Source organism: Pleuronectes platessa, chromosome 3, assembly GCF_947347685.1.
Source record: "Pleuronectes platessa chromosome 3, fPlePla1.1, whole genome shotgun sequence".
NCBI lineage: Eukaryota > Metazoa > Chordata > Actinopteri > Pleuronectiformes > Pleuronectidae > Pleuronectes > Pleuronectes platessa.
This window is the reverse complement of record NC_070628.1, coordinates 3070482-3089123: the sequence shown is the minus strand read 5'-3', so window position 1 is coordinate 3089123 and position 18642 is coordinate 3070482. Positions and strand designations below refer to the sequence as shown.

At 42.3% G+C, this 18642-nt stretch overlaps 2 protein-coding genes across 4 annotated transcripts in view; both read left to right on the top strand.

The window, feature by feature from the left end:
- LOC128437523 (B-cell receptor CD22) overlaps positions 1-18642 on the top strand; it is a 175553-nt gene that overhangs the window by 142067 nt on the left and 14844 nt on the right. The window lies entirely within an intron of this gene.
- LOC128437412 (uncharacterized) lies at positions 1753-17321 on the top strand. 3 transcript variants are annotated; one of them, XM_053419561.1, is made up of 4 exons: positions 1753-1920; positions 13837-14193; positions 14330-14551; positions 17037-17321. In XM_053419561.1, exons 1-4 carry the CDS (start codon positions 1866-1868, stop codon positions 17069-17071), a joined length of 669 nt encoding a protein of 222 aa, XP_053275536.1. In that variant the 5' UTR covers positions 1753-1865; the 3' UTR covers positions 17072-17321. The 3 variants fall into 3 exon arrangements, 2 of the variants coding, with proteins under 2 accessions (XP_053275536.1, XP_053275535.1); XM_053419560.1 differs by lacking the exon at positions 17037-17321 and having other exon boundaries at positions 14330-14801; XR_008338206.1 differs by lacking the exons at positions 1753-1920; positions 13837-14193 and adding an exon at positions 2343-2719.

The following is an 18642-nucleotide window of genomic DNA, read 5'->3' as shown; positions in this document are numbered from 1 at the left end:
GAGAGCAGGTCAGACTGGAGGCGAACACAGAAACTGAAGCTCGGTAGAAACCAACTGCAGCTTCTGCTCTGATCAAGAAGCTGAGGCGCTGATCTCTGATCAGCTGAGACCAGAGAAACTCTGTGTTTTCACTGTTTCCATAGTTAAGAAGCAGTGAGTCACTGAGCTCTGATCTCACTGTGTCTCTCTGAGCGAGTGAGCGGGGCGGGGGCGGAGCCTTGGGACCGGTGCGCTATCTGGGGCACTCACACACACACACACACACACACACACAGACACACACACTCGCCCGCTCCTGATACTTCATGACAGCCTGATACGATGATGTTTAAAAAAATTATGTGACTTAGTCAACCACCAACATAGTCATAGTTTTTATTTTCAAAGATCCGTTTTCGTTAAGTCTCGTCTTAGTCATGGTAAAAAGATCGTTAACGAATATTTTTCGTCACAGTTTTCGTCAACGAAATTAACACTGCCTCATTGAAACTGTACTGGATACAGAATTTTCTGCTTGTCTGATATTTGTGGAGCTTACAGTGTTGTGCACACTCCTGTAGTAGCATGAAAACTGGGACATGTTGTATTGTGATTCTCCATGTTGACATGTTGACTGATTTGGGGATATGGAGAGAAATACATTCAATTTTCATGGGACTGCAGCATTGGTCTTGTGTAGTGTTTGCTGAATTTATTGTATATTTGCACTTTCTCAGTACTTCACTTATAGAACTCTAATCACTGAGAACTGGAATTGCTAAAAGTGTTTGAGGTTAGCAACAGCAGTGTGAAACTGGCTCAAACAGAATTAAGTCATATGAAGCGTGTGTGTTTCATATGGTAAAAAAATATGGTTTTGATAAATAAGTGTATAGTTTTTACAAGAGTGTTTCGTTTTGCAAAGGATCTGAGGTGTTCTGCTGATTGGGTGTGTGGTTGTGCTGATTGTGTTTAGTGTTTGAAACACCGGGCCCTGTTTTGAAAATCGTGCTTAAGCAATCGAAAAAAACTGCAATGATGTAAAGAGGAAGGAAGCCAAGGTCTTAACTGATCTATGGTTTCTATCTCTCATTGTGACATGCTGACAAACATCATTTCCCAAGGGTGGAATCTAGCTGCTGATGTGGATTTACCACAGAGAACTCTCTCTCTCTCTCTCTCTCTCTCTCTCTCTCTCTCTCTCTCTCTCTCTCTCTCTCTCTCTCTCTCTCTCAAATCATTCATATTCAGTCCCAGTCACTGTGCCACCTACTGGTCACTGGAAGTAACCCTTGTGTTAATTACCATTCTGTTCACGAGGAATGTTCATGGTGTGTTCTACTCTTGATTTACAGCAGCATAGTGCGTGCAGGGTGTGTTCTCCACTGCCACATAGTGGACACAGGAAGCATGTACACAGCTGCACACTCCACACTGGAATTAGCATCTTTCTCAATCGTGCAGTGTCGGACGGGTGAGAAAAGTAAACCTCTGCTTCAACTGGCTGGATCGTGGGGGGGGGGCTGTTCAACGCTGCTTACAGCTTCAGTTGAGCATGATTCAGGATTGATGGGAAGAACCACTAAGGTAATTTCTAACACTCTGTAAAATGAGGAAATTCACAGTTTGTGCAAAACACAAGTTACTGCTCTAGATTTGATTTAACACCATCGAGCTCAGCACGCAGTTCAGTGGAAAGAGGAAGGAAGGAGGGGGGTAATAAATAGTTTAAATTTATCTTTCTCTTACAGAATCTGTCTTTATTCTCAGCCTCTTCTGTGTTGTAGGTAGACGTGTCTGTGATGTGACTGAGTTTCATCTTGTGCACATTATTTATCTGTGGACGTTTTTCTTGTTTGAAGTCACAGACGAGAGCAGCAGCTACTATGAGTGTAACTGCAGCAGCCAGTGGATTTGTTGTCCTTCTTCTCACTGTGACAGGTACTGTACCTCTACATTCATGATGTCACTCTATTTTACACTCAGACTTCTGATTCACCTGAAGTGAGTTTGAGAAAGAAAAATATGAATATAAATAAACCATTCATTCATTTTCAGATCACCACCTGTAAAGTGATGCAGAAAGAAAATATATTAATGAATTATCATGAGTATTAAGTTGTATCTTTGTTTCAAAGTTTCTATCATTTAGAGCTCAAGTTATTAAAGAGTCTGAAACATATTAGTTATTGTTATTATAAGTATTATCATCATGACTGAGTTCCTCTCCTCTCGATGCAGGAATTGTCATCAGTGTGTGGAGTCATTAGTTGAAATGCTATGGAATGCTGCTCATGGAAATGTGTTTTTCTTTTCTAAAGAAAGTAAAAAGTAAACTAAGTGTTCTCTGGTGTGGTTATGAATCTGATTCTCTGTGTTACAGTGGTACAGTGTGAGAATGGCTGGGATGTGAGTTACACTTCTATTAAGATCTGTGCCTTCAGAGGATCAACAGTGGACATTACCTGTACCTACACATACCCATCCACATTTAATAACCATGATACTACAGTTCAGGAAACTTTCTGGTTCATTAAAGAGAGTAATGGGATTCACGTTGATCTAAGGACTGATCCGGAGTATTCAGGTCGTGTGGAATATCTCCGTGAAAACAACAAGTGCACTCTGAGAATCTCTAACCTGAGAGAGAGCGACTCAGCTGTGTACAAGTTCAGGTTCACAACAAACCAACCTACTGGGAGTTTAAGTGGTTCAGCTGGAGTCACTCTGTCTGTCACTGGTAACATTTACATCTGAACATTCATTCATTTATTTCCTACATCTTGTTTGGTTCACATGAGTGTGTCTGTGCACTTTTATATGCATGTGTGTGTTGTCAGTTTGGACTAAAATGAATTCCTTATTCTCACACACAGATGTGCATGTGCAGGTGAGAGCATCAGTGAAGTATGACTATTCTATCTGGGCAGAGCTCAGGTGTCAGAGCAGTTGTCGTCTTCCTGATCATCTGAACTACGTCTGGTACAAGAATCAACAGAAGAAGAATGAAGGAGCATCTTATTCAGGTTATTTTCATCCTGAAGACAGAGTTTCCTGTGCTGTTGAAGGACTCGAGGATTTCCACTCTCCGTCAATGTGTGAGTTTAATCTACAGTATTTCACTAACAGCACCATCTGCTGGAGTATTTGAGATAATACATTGTACCATAACTTCATGTGTCTTTAAATACTTTTTCTGCATGGGCACATTGAACTCTTGGGATACTACTGTCAGTACTGACAAACTAGTGTAGTAATAGTACTAGTATTCTGCTTGTGTAAATAAAGATTAAAGACATGACTGATCTCCAGAAGTGAAGCCAAAGCATTGTGATCGCCCCCTGGTGGCTGGCTGTAGTATAGAACATATATCCTGTCTCCTCCATGTTAGTGGGAAGGACATGGACCAATCTAAAAAGTCAAATAAATTTTCTACAGATGGTTTCTTTCATTTTAGGTCGTTCTTATCACACTCTATTGTTCATGTGTCTCATAAGTTTGGTTTTAATTAGTTATTTGATGAAATTAAAATTAGATTAACCTTCATGATTGACAGCTGAGGCTGACTCAGGATTGGTGGAGCTCATGTATGGGCGGGACCTTGATACTGTGGCTCCATCTCCGGATCACTACTGTGCAGACTGTGGTTCCAAATGTGAAAGATGGGAGCGTTGGTATCCAGGATATTTTGGCTTCATTTCTGGAGAGTGGGAGGAAGTGGAGACGTGTCGTCCATCTTTGGTCGACTCTGCATAAAAGACACAGATCATTTCCTCCATATTGGCCAGTTTGCTCCATTATAAGAGCAACTTATACAAGGTCCCTCATGTTCCTCACCTCCAACAGTGTGTTTCTCCCTCACACTGAAGTCTAAAGGGAACTTCACTGTGTCTTTTGTTAACTGAAAGTTTCCTCATCTTGGCATCGTCATCATCTTAAAATGAAAACCTGCCGACTGGTGATTCACCAGAGAAAATACATGGAGTTAGTTTTATAAATGTATAAGTTTATCTGCTGATTCTCTGATGTGTTCTGTGTTACAGTGGTAAGGAGTCAGATTGACTGGGGTGTGAGTTACACTTCTACTGAGATCTGTGCCTTCAGAGGATCAACAGTGGACATTAACTGTACCTACACATACCCATCCAGCTGGAATCAACTTGATACTACAGTTCAGGAAAAGTTCTGGTTCATTAAAAAGAGTAATGGGATTCACGTTGATCTAAGGAATAATCCAGAGTATTCAGGTCGTGTGGAGAATCTCTGTGGAAACAACAAGTGCACTCTGAGAATCTCTAACCTGACAGAGAGCGACTCAGCTGTGTACAAGTTCGGGTTCACAACAAACCAACATACTGGGAGTTTTACTGGTTCAGCTGGAGTCACTCTGTCTGTCACAGGTAACATTTACATTAGAGTCAGTTTGAAATGTTAGTGTGTATGTTGAAATAAAATCACATGTTTGTTCACAGACCCTCAGCTCCAGGTACATGTGAGGAGATCAACAGCCAATCCATCTTCTACCTGGACAGAGCTGACCTGTCACAGCAGGTGTCAGCTCCCTGATCATCTTTCCTACGTTTGGTACAATAACAATAAACCTGTTGGACGAAAAAAATACTTTCACCTCCAACACTTTAATCCTGAAGACAACTATCACTGTGCTATAGAAGGACAGGAGCATTTTACTTCTCCTACAGTGTGTGAGTTTACTCCTCCTCATGAAACTACAATAATGTGGAAATAGTTTAAATTAAAACATTTAACAAATAATACAGACAATGTTTTGATTGTATTCTCATCCTGTGTGTTAATATAAACTTTCCTTCAGATGCTCCAAAGCCTCCCTCTGTGTCAGTGAGTCCCTCTGGTGAGATCATGGAGGGCAGCTCAGTGACTCTGACCTGCAGCAGTGATGCTAACCCAGCAGCTAACTACACCTGGTACAAGGAGGACGAGGACTCACCAACAGCATCAGGACAAATCTTCACCATCACTAATATCACAGCTGAACATGGTGGAAAGTATCAGTGTGAGGCCCAGAACACACACGGACGTAGTAACACCACCTTACATCTGACTGTTGGAGCAGGTGATTTGAGCACTCTGACTTTTACATCTACGCCCCCCCCCCCCCAATTTCAATGCACCAGATCCTTAAACCATCAATACTGAGGATTTCCAGATGTGTCACAGCTGTATATCAAGCCCATTATATTGTACATGAACAATACTGACTGACCAACAGCATCAACTGGCAAACTGAACATTGAGGTCATCAGCTGAGAATCATGAAGCACCCGACACAATAACTATAATGACAAAAAGTGTTTTTTTAGTATTGTTATTTGTGAAATGATAAAGTAAAAGTTATTTCATCATAGTTTCACCTGGATCATGGAGATCAGCACTCATTGGATCAGCTGCTGCAGTTTTCCTCGCTGTGACTCTCCTCTCCGTGTTCCTACTGATCAGGTGAGCAAATCTGTTCCACTAAAGCTTTATACGATGAATTCCTGAAAATCTGTCCTGTTAAATTAAATCAACTCAATTATTATGTATATTGTTTGTTATTTGGTTCAATTGATCAGAAAAAAGAGAAACTCTCATCAATCTGCTGATCCTGGGGACAGACTTGACCACAGTGAGCAGGTGAGACACACAGTTCAGCTTCAATCCTTTCAAACGCCACTAGCAGATCACCATTGGGTGTGGCTGTGTAATACATTGATTGTGCGTTGTTCTGTCTGAGACTAAGTGTGTGTGAGACTGGCTGCTGTTTGTAGTCTGTGTCGTTGGGACAAATAAAGTCAGTGTTGGCTGCGTGTGGATGCAGCTCTATAATTAAAAGTTGATCCACAGAGCAGTTGTGTTCTTTCATATCTGTATTTAGTGAGTATGTTGCCCTTTGACGTGAATTTGAGGTAATTGTGTTACGAGCTGGAGAGATAGTGTTGTATAACGCTGAGTGTCGGTGAGTAGAGCACGGTGCATCGGCGAGACGGAGAGTTGTGTACTTGTTGCTGGTCGGAACAAGACTGAGAGAAAGAAGGGGGTTAAGGGGGTGTGGCCTATCCCCCTTCCTTCTCGCTCCTTCAAGTTTCTGTGTGCCTGACTTTTATTTTTTAAAGTGCTGACAGATGGTTTGGGGGTCTAGGGATTATATTGTGTGTAGCTCGACCTCTAATTAAATGTTACACAACTCGTTTTGTCCAAACTTGGCTGCAGTACGTGAACATCCAGCTCCCAGATGTAGTCTTATCTGGACACAACCGATGTGACAGCGCACACACAAGTGGCTCACAGACACACTAAGTGAGAAGTTTGTAGTGTTAGTGTTTGGAATTCAAACTGAAGACTTTCCCTCCTTTTGGTTTTTAGTAGAACCAAATGTTTCCTGTCCTTGAAACACGTCCGGTGTAGAAGGAGGTGGTTTAAATAAATCAATAGCTGCTATAGTTGGACTCTAACGTTGTCCATTCTGCCACATGTTCACGATTAAAAAGCAAGTTTGTGTTTGCAGCGTCTACCCAATCAGTCTGAGGAAAACTGTGACCTCAACTATGCCAGTGTCCACTTCAGGAAGAGGGAGACGGATCCCGTCTACTCCAGCGTCAGATCAGCTGAACCCAGCGAACACAAGGAGGTGGAGGAGGTTGCGTACGCTTCTGTCAAGTTTAACAGATCTGCCCCGAGGTGAGCAGCTCTTCATTCAGAACCATTATCTTCACTAACACCACAAAACACAATAAACAGAGATGTATCCTATAGAAGTCATTTGTTTATATACTTTAATTTTCTTGTATTGTTTAAAAATGTATATTTGTTAACTGGGACAAAAGTGAGTTAATGCCAGTGTCCAAGGAGGTTAATATGACGTATTTATTGTCCACTCCCTTTAAAAAGGCTTATGAGCATTTTTCATATCTTGGTGTTATTGTTACGAAAAAATCTGAGGACCTCTTACGAAAGAACTGGAACAGCAAAATTGAACAGCTTAAGCAGGGAATTAATTTCTGGAAGACTCTTCCTATTTCTCTCGTAGGGAAGATTAATGCTATTAAGATGATTGTACTGCCGCGTTTCCTCCATCTTTTTCAATCCATTCCTTGCTTTATTGCTCAGTCTTACTTTAAGCAACTAGATTCCATTATTGTATCATTTATCTGGAACTACAAAGCCGTTAGAATTTCTAAAAAACATTTATGTAAAGCAAAGAATGTTGGTGGCTTTGCTTTACCAAATTTTAAAATGTACTATTGGGCTACGCATCTGTCTATGCTTGCTTGGTGGAGAAGGGGCCCCCCGTCTATTTCAGATTCATGCCCAGCGTGGCTACGCATAGAACGGCTGCTTTGCAAAAAGTCGTCCTTGTTGGCTCTGCTTAATAGCCCCACCACAGTCAAGAAGTCATGCTATAGTAACAGCCTTGTAATTCATGGCACTATACGCATATGGGAGCAGATCAAATCTTATATTAAGGCTCCAAAAATGTATACTGACACTCCCATTTGTAATAATCACTCTTTTATACCAGGCATTAAAGATGCAGCTTTCTTTGACTGGAAACAAAAGGGTATTGTTAACATAAATGATTTGTATATTGAAGGATGTTTTGCCACATTTAGACAGCTACAAACTGCGTATAATATTTCTACCTCAAGCTTTTTCAGATATTTACAAATTAGAGACTTTATTCGTAAAAATGTAACGAACTATCAGAGCCTGAATAAGCACGAAACTCTTGAGACAATGAATAAATTTGATCCGGCTACTCGCGGGGCGGTTTCCTTCTTTTACAAAATTCTTCATAAGGGAGCTGTGTTGGGTACCGAGGAGCGTAGGCAGGCATGGGCAGATGAGTTAAATTTGGAACTGAGTGATGATATTTGGGATGAATGTTTGCGGAATGTGCACAGATGTTCAGTTAATGTTAGACACAATCTTATACAGTTTAAAACAGTCCACAGACTTTATTATTCCCTGGAGAAGCTAAACAAATTTTACCCTAATGTCTCACCTGTCTGTAATCAATGTAAGTCCATGATAGGTAATTTAGCACACTCATTTTGGTTATGTAGCAAACTCCATTCATATTGGAAAAGTATTTTTCAATGCTTCTCTGAGGCTTTTGGGAAACGTTTGGAACCTGACCCACTTGTGGCAATTCTGGGAGCTACAAGTCCCTTGTCTTTTATTAATAAATACGAGAAGAAGGCTATTGAATTTGGGATGGTGCTTGCCAAGAAATTGATATTACGTGTGTGGAAGTTGGACTCTGTGCCTACATACGACCTGTGGTTAGGAGAAATGTCTAACACACTGCATTTGGAGCGACTGAGATACTATAACGATGATAGAGGAGATGTGTTTGATAAGATTTGGGACCCTGTACTAGGATTCTTTAATGGGTAGGCCGCTCTATAGTGCTTTACTATGCATATGTATGTGTATTTTTCTTTTTTATTGTACTCTGACATTCACTTGACAAAACTTCTGATCCTTTTACTTAATATTTATGTTTTGACCATGGACCGCGGCTACTAATTTTGATGTGCTTTGTTCTGTATGTTATATGTGTTTGTATGCACTGTCTGTTCTAAAAACTGAAAACTTCAATAAACATATTTAAAATAAAAATGTATATTTGTTAAAGGAGACATATTATGGTCATATTCAGTTTGATCATTTTATTTAGTGTTGTGACTTTAAAATGTTTAATGTTCAGCAAACATCACTTTCCTCAGACTGTCTATTGCTGCAGCTCCTCTTTTCAGCCTCTGTCTCAAACACTTGGTTTTAGCTCTGATTGGTCACCCTGCCCACTCTGTTGTGATTGGTTAACCACTTCCTGTGCGTGTAGGAAATCCTCCACTCTCACTTTACGAGGGACACATTCAATCTCAAATCATTTCTTATAGTTTAACTAGCGTTTCCGTGGTGAAGGACATGTTTGTTTGAACCCGTGTGCAGCGGGCTCTCGTCTGGTGGGTGTGTCAGAGGTGTTCCCCAATCAGCAGCGACTGTTTTAAAAAGGCAGTGACACAATGGATTCTAAAGTTCTCTCCAGATGCTGGTGTTAGAAGCTGCTGTTCCAGACGACGGAAGCAGAGACTGTGACATTCAGCCTGTATTGAAGCATTCAACTCGTATTTTAACTCACATCATCTTCCTCCAAGATGTTTTCCATGAGAACGCTAAGACTGACCTCCTAACATTGATGCAACACTTCGTAACACATCTGTTTATGTTTTAATACTGCTTATGCTACGTTTGCTACAGCCCTGGCTTCTGCCGATGATGCAGAGGTACGGGCGGGGCTACTGGTGAGGTGTTTCAGGAGCTTCATGTTTTCTGTGGGGCAGAGGAGCTTGTTTTACCAGGAGAGGAGCTCAGACTTTGGGCTTTTTAACTTTGCAGAACTTAAAGGGGACATATTATGCCCATTTCACCACAGTTGATATGGCTCCTTGGGGTCTTAATGAAATGTCTGTAACATTTTTTGGTCAAAACACCACAAGGATCATTTAAAACAGCACCTTTTTACCCTGTCTAAAACAGCCTTCCTCAGATTGACCTGTTTTGAGTGCCCCCCCCCCCCCCCCCCACACACACACACAGCCCCGCCCCCCCCTCACCAACAACCCATCCCCCTTCTCACTGCCCCGCCCCCTACACACACACACACAGACACACACAGACACAGACACACACACACATCTTAAATCTCCCCTTAGCATATTTAAGGTGGTTAAAATCATTTTAAGTCACTGTCCTACACATATATTTCTGTATCTGTTTGTTGAGTTTCTTCATTGAAGCTACAATTTTCTAAATACTACACCTTCTGATAAAGATGTACATTATTTAAATACATGCATTAGATGTGTGTATACACTATAATTGTATGTGTATATTTATTCATATAGGGCATATATTCTGAGCGCACACACACACACACACACGCACACACACACATACACACACACACACGCACACATCCAGTTTCACATCTTAAATCTCCCCTTAGCATATTTAAGGTGGTTAAAATCATTTTAAGTCACTGTCCTACACATATATTTCTGTATCTGTTTGTTGTGTTTCTTCATTGAAGCTACAATTTTCAACTACTACACCTTCTGATAAAGATACATTATTTAAATACATGCATTAGATATGTGTGTATACACACATATCTACACTTAAAATATGCGCTGCTGTACTCTCAAGCCCCGATGAGAGACCAGCTAGCCGCTGAGAGCTAGTTCGATTTGACGGTTCTCGACGTCTCAGTCCAGTTGTTGTCACGCCCTCACTCCTGGAACCCCTCACCCAGACACGGGTCTGTCCGAGTTCCCCTCCGCGTGGACTGACGGTCCGTGTGAACAACATCGCTGTGCTGCGTTCAGGGTAACTCGGATATCCCGACCTCTTGCAACATAGCGAACATGAAATAGTTTTCATCGATGAACATACACACCGACACACACACACACACACACACACACACACACACACACACACACACACACACACACACACACACACACAGACACACACACACACAACCCACACACAGACAAAGGGATCGTGGAGGGGCTACAGCTTTGGAGGCTAACACTGCTGCAACTTTTGCGGCGAAATGCACTTAAAACCCCGGCTATGAGTCTATTTTAAAGCGAGCGACGGAGGCAGCAACGAGCTGCTGGTGACCGGCACCGGTTCGTGCAGGTCGGGGTGCGTGGAGCAAATCTGTACGGGCCACAAAAGTTAGAAGGCGCAGCTCTCTCCCCCCCTCCTCCTCCTCCTCCGCTTCGCCGCCCGGGCATCACAGGAGAGGCTGTCGGCTGCAGCCGGAGACCGGGGGGGGGGGGGGGGTCCTGGAACACGTTCCGTTGCTATTTTATAACAAAGTTCCACAAACAGCTGTTTTAAGTTATACCTGCTGTTTCAACCGGGCGACACACACAGAAGCAGCGACTCGGGTTAGCCTCCCGGCCGGGGTTCCACTTAATGTACTGCTGTAAATACGTTCACAAGCAGCCATTTCAGAAAGTGAAGCAACTTTAAACACAAACTAACAGCAAGCTAGCCTTAGCTCCCTGCTGGTAACCGTAAACAAACAGCGATAGGTCCACCAGAAGCGAGCCGCAGACATGGGTCCAGCAACCCGACATCCCCTAACGAGCCCGAGCTGAGGAGGGGGCTTTGGCATGTGACGTAACCTGGTCTCCTCCTCCACCAGATCTCCGCCTCCGGGGGGGGGGGGGGGGGGGGCTATGCCATGTAGACCGACTTTGAAGTCAATTCTGGTCGTATTCCCATTCGACGCACTCTATGGTATAGTTTCTTACATAGAGGAACCACAACAAATCGCGGGAGTTGTTTTTTTCCAGAGTTTTTGGGACGGTACAAATGCCAGATACCCACATTAACGTGTAGAAGCACTATAAAAGTGGATTTTTCATAATATGTCCCCTTTAATATGGCTCCTTTTATGCTACGTCTCCATGACCTCCTGATTATTCATTAGTTTTATCTCCTTTCAGAACCAGAGGTCAGGACACTGGAGAGGATCCAGCTGCATTGTACAGCACAGTCAAAACACCTCCTGCTGTTTAGACCAACGTCTGGATATCACCTTAGTCCCGATGGAAATATCTCAACAGCTGCTGGATGGATTTGAATAGAAGTTCATTCAACTGTTCATGGTCCCCACAGGACAAATCCCTCTTTGGTGACAGACTCCAGCATCATTGTTAAAGTGAATGTTCAGTTTCAAGTGACTTGTCTTGACAGCTAATGGATGCATTTCCCCGAGGATGAATCCAACGACTTCGGTGACTCGACTTTTATCTGAAATATATCAGCAACTTGTAGAAGTTGTTAAAAACGCCACATTTATCCTGAATGAAAAATATCAAACATTTTATAACTTGCAGCTTCAAACATGAAAATATCTGTGGTGTGTGTCAGACAGTCAATAAACTATAAACTTGTAAATAACTTTTTTCTATCCATAAAATTATCAAAAAAAGCATTGTAAGTTAGTTGTAGTGTGACACTCCTGCCACTAGATGGTAGTAAAGAGTTTTACTGATAAAACCACAGAGAGGATTCTGTCCCTTTCTCTTCTTTCTGTTTCTACACTATTGTTTCCATCGTTTCCATCATCAGCCGATCAGGAGTTGAACTCATTTCCTCTGAGGACTGGAGGGAGCACGTCTCATGTGGATGTGAGCTGCTACTTACGTGATGAACGCCTTGAATGTGACGTTAACACAAAGTGAACTGCTGACACCAGATGAGCTGTGTTGCCTCTGGTGTCTGTTCAAAGTTTGCATCAGGCTCATTGATTTCACTTAAGTGTTTTGTGGTATCTCTCACATCACGTGTTAAACACGTGAAGAAGAAGGAGTTAGGTGTGTTTTATCCACCATGTTTACACGGCGGCCATTTTCCTCTGACATCTCTCTCAGGGTGTGAAGCTCGAATGTTGTTACGAACAGAAAAATGTTGTACTGCTGTGATCCAGGTTTAAAAGTTATACAAAAAAGTTAATTTATTATTACTTATTCTTCATTAGGATTATTGATTCATCATTATATTATTATTTTTGGTAATTTTAGTAACATAATTAGTTTGTTTGGTGCATCTTAAGGAGACTGATGTTAATTATGCTTTTACTTTTTCCATACAACATTATTTATATTTATAGTCTTGTTTATTTCATTTCAGTTGTTCACTCACAACTTCCTCTTTTCTAACTTTGTGATGTTCAGTTTTGCAACAAAGCAGATTTTCTTGAGGGATCATTAAAAGTGTGTTTTCTATTTTGTTCATTTATTTTGATTTTTACATTATATTGTGAAGCTCATTTGTTATAATTTGCTTTTGTTTTGAAACTGCTACTATATTTTAATCTCACTTACAGTATTAATGACTTTTTCATGTCAATCTTTATTGCATCTTAATAAGACACTGAACAGATGAGATTAAAAACAGCCCAGTTTTTCTCAAGTCTCCTTAAATTTGTCTTTCTTGTGTCCTTGAGATGTTGTGATGTGGATGATACAGGTTTGATATGAACAGACACTGAAGTTGTTTCTCACACTCGTACAAACCACAGTTTGATCTACGACCATCGGTCTAAGCATGCAGGTCGGTGGAAAGAGGAAGGAAGGTGGGTGTCTTTAGCAGTTTGACTTTCTCAGACTCTGTGTTGTAGGTAGACGTGTCTGTGATTTGACTGAGTTTCATCCTGTGCACATTATTTATCTGTGGACGTTTTTATTGTTTGAAGTCACAGACGAGAGCAGCAGCTACTATGAGTGTAACTGCAGCAGCCAGTGGATTTGTTGTACTTCTTCTCACTGTGACAGGTACTGTACCTCTACATTCATGTTGTCACTCTATTTTACACTCAGACTTCTGATTCACCTGAAGTCAGTTTGAGAAAGAAAGAAAAAATATAAATGAACCATTCATTCATTTTCAGATCACCACCTGTAAAGTGATGCAGAAAGAAAATATATATGAATGAATTATCATCAGTATTATTTTGTATCTTTGTTAAGAAGTTTCTATCGTCTAGAGCTCAAAATATTACAGAGTCTGAAACATATTATTATTATAACTATAATTATCATTATTAGTATTATTAGTATTATTAGTATTATTAGTATCATCATGACTGAGTTCCTCTCCTCTCGATGAGGACTTGTCATCAGTGTGTGGAGTCATTAGTTGAAATGCTATGGAATGCTGCTCATGGAAATGTGTTTCTTTTCTACAGAAAGTAAAAAGTAAACTAAGTGTTCTCTGGTGTGGTTATGAATCTGATTCTCTGTGTTACAGTGGTACAGTGTGAGAATGGCTGGGATGTGAGTTGCACTTCTACTGAGATCTGTGCCGTCAGAGGATCAACAGTGGACATTACCTGTACCTACACATACCCATCCACAGTTAATAACCATGATACTACAGTTCAGGAAACTTTCTGGTTCATTAAAGAGAGTAATTGGATTCACGTTGATCTAAGGACTGATCCAGAGTATTCAGGTCGTGTGGAGAATCTCTGTGGAAACAACAAGTGCACTCTGAGAATCTCTAACCTGAGAGAGAGCGACTCAGCTGTGTACAAGTTCAGGTTCATAACAAACCAACCGAATGGGAGTTTAACTGGTTCAGCTGGAGTCACTCTGTCAGTCACAGGTAACATTTACATCTGAACATTCATTCATTTATTTCCTACATCTTGTTTGGTTCACTTGAGTGTGTCTGTGCACTTTTATATGCATGTGTGTGTTGTCAGTTTGGACTAAAATGAATTCCTTATTCTCACACACAGATTTGCGTGTGCAGCTGAGCACATTAGTGCAGTCTTCCTATTTTAACCATGCAGAGCTCAGGTGTCAGAGCAGTTGTCGTCTTCCTGAACATCTGAACTACGTCTGGTACAAGAATCAACAGAAGATGAAGGAAGGAGCATCTTATTCAGGTTCATTTAAATCTACAGACAGAGTTTCCTGTGCTGTTAAAGGTCAAAAGGATTTCTGCTCTCCGTCAATGGGTGAGTTTAATCTACAGTATTTCACTAACACAGAACCATCTGCATATGTGAGATAATGTATTGTACCATAACTTCATGTGTCTTTAACCCTTGTGTTGTTCCTGCCTCCCCAAGCTTTTGTCCGTGCTTCCCCCGGCTGTTGGCCCCCTCAAATAGCCCACCACATATTAACACACACATGTAGGGCAATAGACAAGTGAGCAGCCCTTGCAGATGTATTTCTTACACCCGCGGAACACATTGTGAGATTGACAGTCCTTTTTCCTGGGGCATATCTGACACCCCTACTCGCCCCGAGCGGGGCTGCTGCAGCGGCGACTAGGGCCGGATGATCTGGTCCGGCGGCTTTCACAGACTTCACAACCGTCGTGGACACTTCCACGCGGGGGATGCGCTCCCTTCATGTGATGAACGGAGTCAACAGATCCTTTCCCAGCTGCTCAAGGAACACCCACCGCTTGTTCCGCTTGCCGGCATCCATTCGGGGTTGAGTAGTAGGAAGAGACATCAAGTATGTTGTCTAACCTTGTCTAGGTTGTCCACACCTCCTTTTTTGCGGTTGTAGTACAGGATGATGACCGGTTTCCCGTCCTCGCGGTCGCTGACGTCGGCATCCGCATGCCACGTGCTCAGGAGCACCAGGTTCTGTTTTTTCTTTGGGATGTAGGACACGAGAGTGGTGGTGGGTGTGAATGCGAACTTGGATGAGACACCTTTCTTCCCTTGATCGCGAGCAGCCTGGTTGGGAGCGCGGGTTTGTTCTTCCGATTGTCCTGCAGATTCATTATCCACCAAGGATGATGAATCTGCAGCAGCATCACCCACTGGGTTGTCGTCTTCGTCGCCGTCTTTGTGGTCGCCGTAGTCTTGGTCCGCTTCTGCGTCCATTTCTCGATCTTGCGAGTCCTCTTCGGGATCAGAGGATTGTTGCTGGAAGAATAGCTGTTCGAGAACCTGTTCTCTGGTGAAACGTGCTTGATGAGACATTGTGTCATGGTCAGGGAGAACGGCACACGGAGAAACACAACGTATTCTCTGTTGGTCTAATTTACCCCCGAGAATACAATTGGAATCAGCTGTGGGTCTAAATGACCCCGCAGAGAAGCGAAGTGTAACCCCCTGCTTGGGTGTTCCAGCAGGGATTAAACCTTACAACCCACACAGGGATAGAGGAGCTCCTGCTGGGGGTCAATAATGTTTTAGTACCAAAAAAACTGTGATCGAGAGGATCGAGAAAACAGTGTTGCTGATCGTTGCGATGTCCAGGTTTCACCCCCCCTGACAGAATACACTCTGCACGATTTCAGAAGCTTGGTTTTTAGGTGACACTCACTCTCATGAAATGGGTGAAATGACTGTAAACACAAGGCGTGTGTGCCCAGGCTATAAGCACTGTGAACCTGCCGCTGTGGATGGTGATATGGGCTCTCACTGGGGAGGGAGAGATCCTAAAATCCCCCACGGGATACAGCTCCTGCTGGGCCCGGAGAGCGGGCCCGGACCTGGTGTGTGATGCATGGAACCACAGAGAGACACAGAGAGACACAGAGAGAGACACACACACACACACACACACACACACACACACACACACACACACACACACACACACACACACACACACACACACACACGGTCTATCCGACCCAGGAACAACACAAGGGTTTAGTACAGTTTTCTGCATGAGCACATGCACTTTTGGGATACTACTGTCAGTACTGACAAACTAGGGTAGTACGAGTACTGTTATTCTGCTTGTGTAAATAAAGATTGAAGACATGACTGCTCCCCAGAAGTGAAGCCAAATCATGAGATCGCTCCCTGGTGGCTGGCTGCAGTATAGAACATACATCCTGCCTCCTCCATGTTAGTGGGAAGGACATGAACCAATATAAATAGTCAAATACATTTTTCTCAAAGATGGTGTCTGTCATTTTAGGTTGTTCTTATCAAACTCTATTGTTCATGTTTCTCATAAGTTTGGTTTAATTTTTTTTTGAAGAAATTAAAATTAGATTAAACTTAATGATTGACAGCTGAAGCTGACTCAGGATTGGTCGAGCTCATTGGCGGAACCCCGATACTGTGGCTCCAAATGTGAAAGATGGCAGCGTTGGTATCCAGGATATTTTGGCTTCATTTCTGGAGAGTGGGAGGAAGTGGAGACGTGTCGTCCATCTTTGGTCGACTCTGCATAAAAGACACAGATCATTTCCTCCATATTGGCCAGTTTGCTCCATTATAAGAGCAACTGATCCAAGGTCCCTCATGTTCCTCACCTCCAACAGTGTGTTTCTCCCTCACACTGAAGTCTAAAGGGAACTTCACTGTGTTTTATGTGAATTGAAAGTTTCGTCATCTTGGCATCGTCATCATCTTAAAATGAAAACCTGCAGACTGGTGATTCACCAGAGAAAATACATGGAGTTAGTTTTATAAATGTTTAAGTTCATCTTCTGATTCTCTGATGTGCTCTGTGTTACAGTTGTATGGAATCAGAATGGCTGGGTTGTGAGTTAGACTTCTACTGAGATCTGTGCCTTCAGAGGATCAACAGTGGACATTACCTGTACCTGCACATACCCATCCAGGTCGAATCACCGTGTTACTACAGTTCAGGAAACTTTCTGGTTCAATGGGATTCACGTTGATCTAAAGACTGATCCGGAGTATCTCGTGTGGAGAATCTCTGTGGAAACAACAAGTGCACTCTGAGAATCTCTAACCTGAGAGAGAGCGACTCAGCTGTGTACAAGTTCAGGTTCACAACAAACCAACCTACTGGGAGTTTTACTGGTTATACTGGAGTCACTCTGTCAGTCACAGGTAACATTTACATTAGAGTCAGTTTGAAATGTTAGTGTGTATGTTGAAATAAAATCACATGTTTGTTCACAGCCCCTCAGCTCCAGGTAGATGTGAGGAGATCAACAGCCAATCCATCTTCTACCTGGACAGAGCTGACCTGTCACAGCAGGTGTCAGCTCCCTGATCATCTTTCCTACGTTTGGTACAATAACAATAAACCTGTTGGACGAAAAAAATACTTTCACCTCCGACACTTTAATCCTGAAGACAGCTATCACTGTGCTATAGAAGGACAGGAGCGTTTCCCTTCTCCTACAGTGTGTGAGTTTACTCCTCCTCATGAAACTACAATTATGTGGAAATAATTTAAATTTAACCTTTTAACAAATATCAGTGTTTTGATTGTATTCTCATCCTGTGTGTTAATATAAACTATCCTTCAGACGCTCCAAAGCCTCCCTCTGTGTCAGTGAGTCCCTCTGGTGAGATCATGGAGGGCAGCTCGGTGACTCTGACCTGCAGCAGTGATGCTAACCCAGCAGCTAACTACACCTGGTACAAGGAGAACCGAGTTCTGCTTCAAGGACCAGAGGGTGTTTATCGTCTCTCCTCCATCAGCTCTGGGGACAGCGGGGTCTACTCCTGCAAGTCTGAGAATCAGTACGGACAGATCAACTCCACGTCTCTACACTTAGACGTCCAGTGTGAGTAGAAAACATCCACATGTCCATGAAATCCAGCACTGTCTCACAACCTTACAGAAGGTTCCTGGGTCCGCCCCCTTATCTGGATTCACACCAAACTTTACTGAGTTCTTCTCTGACCCGTTCCTCATCCTACCTCCAAGTTTCATGCTAATTGACTCACTAGTTGTTGTGTAATCTTGCTTTAAATCAACAACCAACAAGCAAATGGACTGGGGTGAAAACATCTGTTGTTGCATAGCTACACTATTTGACGTCATTTTTCTAAACTCATAGTGACAACATTCCCATCATATGATCATAGATTATTTTTCAATGTATATAATCTTCAGGTCGTCTCTATAGTCCTATTAGAGGCAGGAATACAGCATGAAGGAAGTTTTAAGGATGCATGATGTAAATCTCTAACTTCTTTGTGACATTACTTATAAGTCATCTATCATTATATGATGGGGAATAATGTTCTGATCAGTATATGTGTTACGGTTTTCAGGAGGAGATGGACCCAGGATGCAGAGGTTACAAACAAAAGGTATTTAATATAATAAAAGGGGTTTAAACAAGACAAAAACAAAACAG

What these genes read in the sequence shown, in the direction of transcription:
- LOC128437412 (XM_053419560.1), top strand. Translation starts at nt 1,866, where the DNA reads ATGAGTGTAACTGCAGCAGCCAGTGGATTTGTTGTCCTTCTTCTCACT. An exon ending in CCTTCTTCTCACTGTGACAG is followed by an intron (nt 1,921 to 13,836) that starts GTACTGTACCTC and finishes TCTGTGTTACAG; the next exon opens with TGGTACAGTGTGAGAATGGC. An exon ending in AGTCACTCTGTCAGTCACAG is followed by an intron (nt 14,194 to 14,329) that starts GTAACATTTACA and finishes TCTCACACACAG; the next exon opens with ATTTGCGTGTGCAGCTGAGC.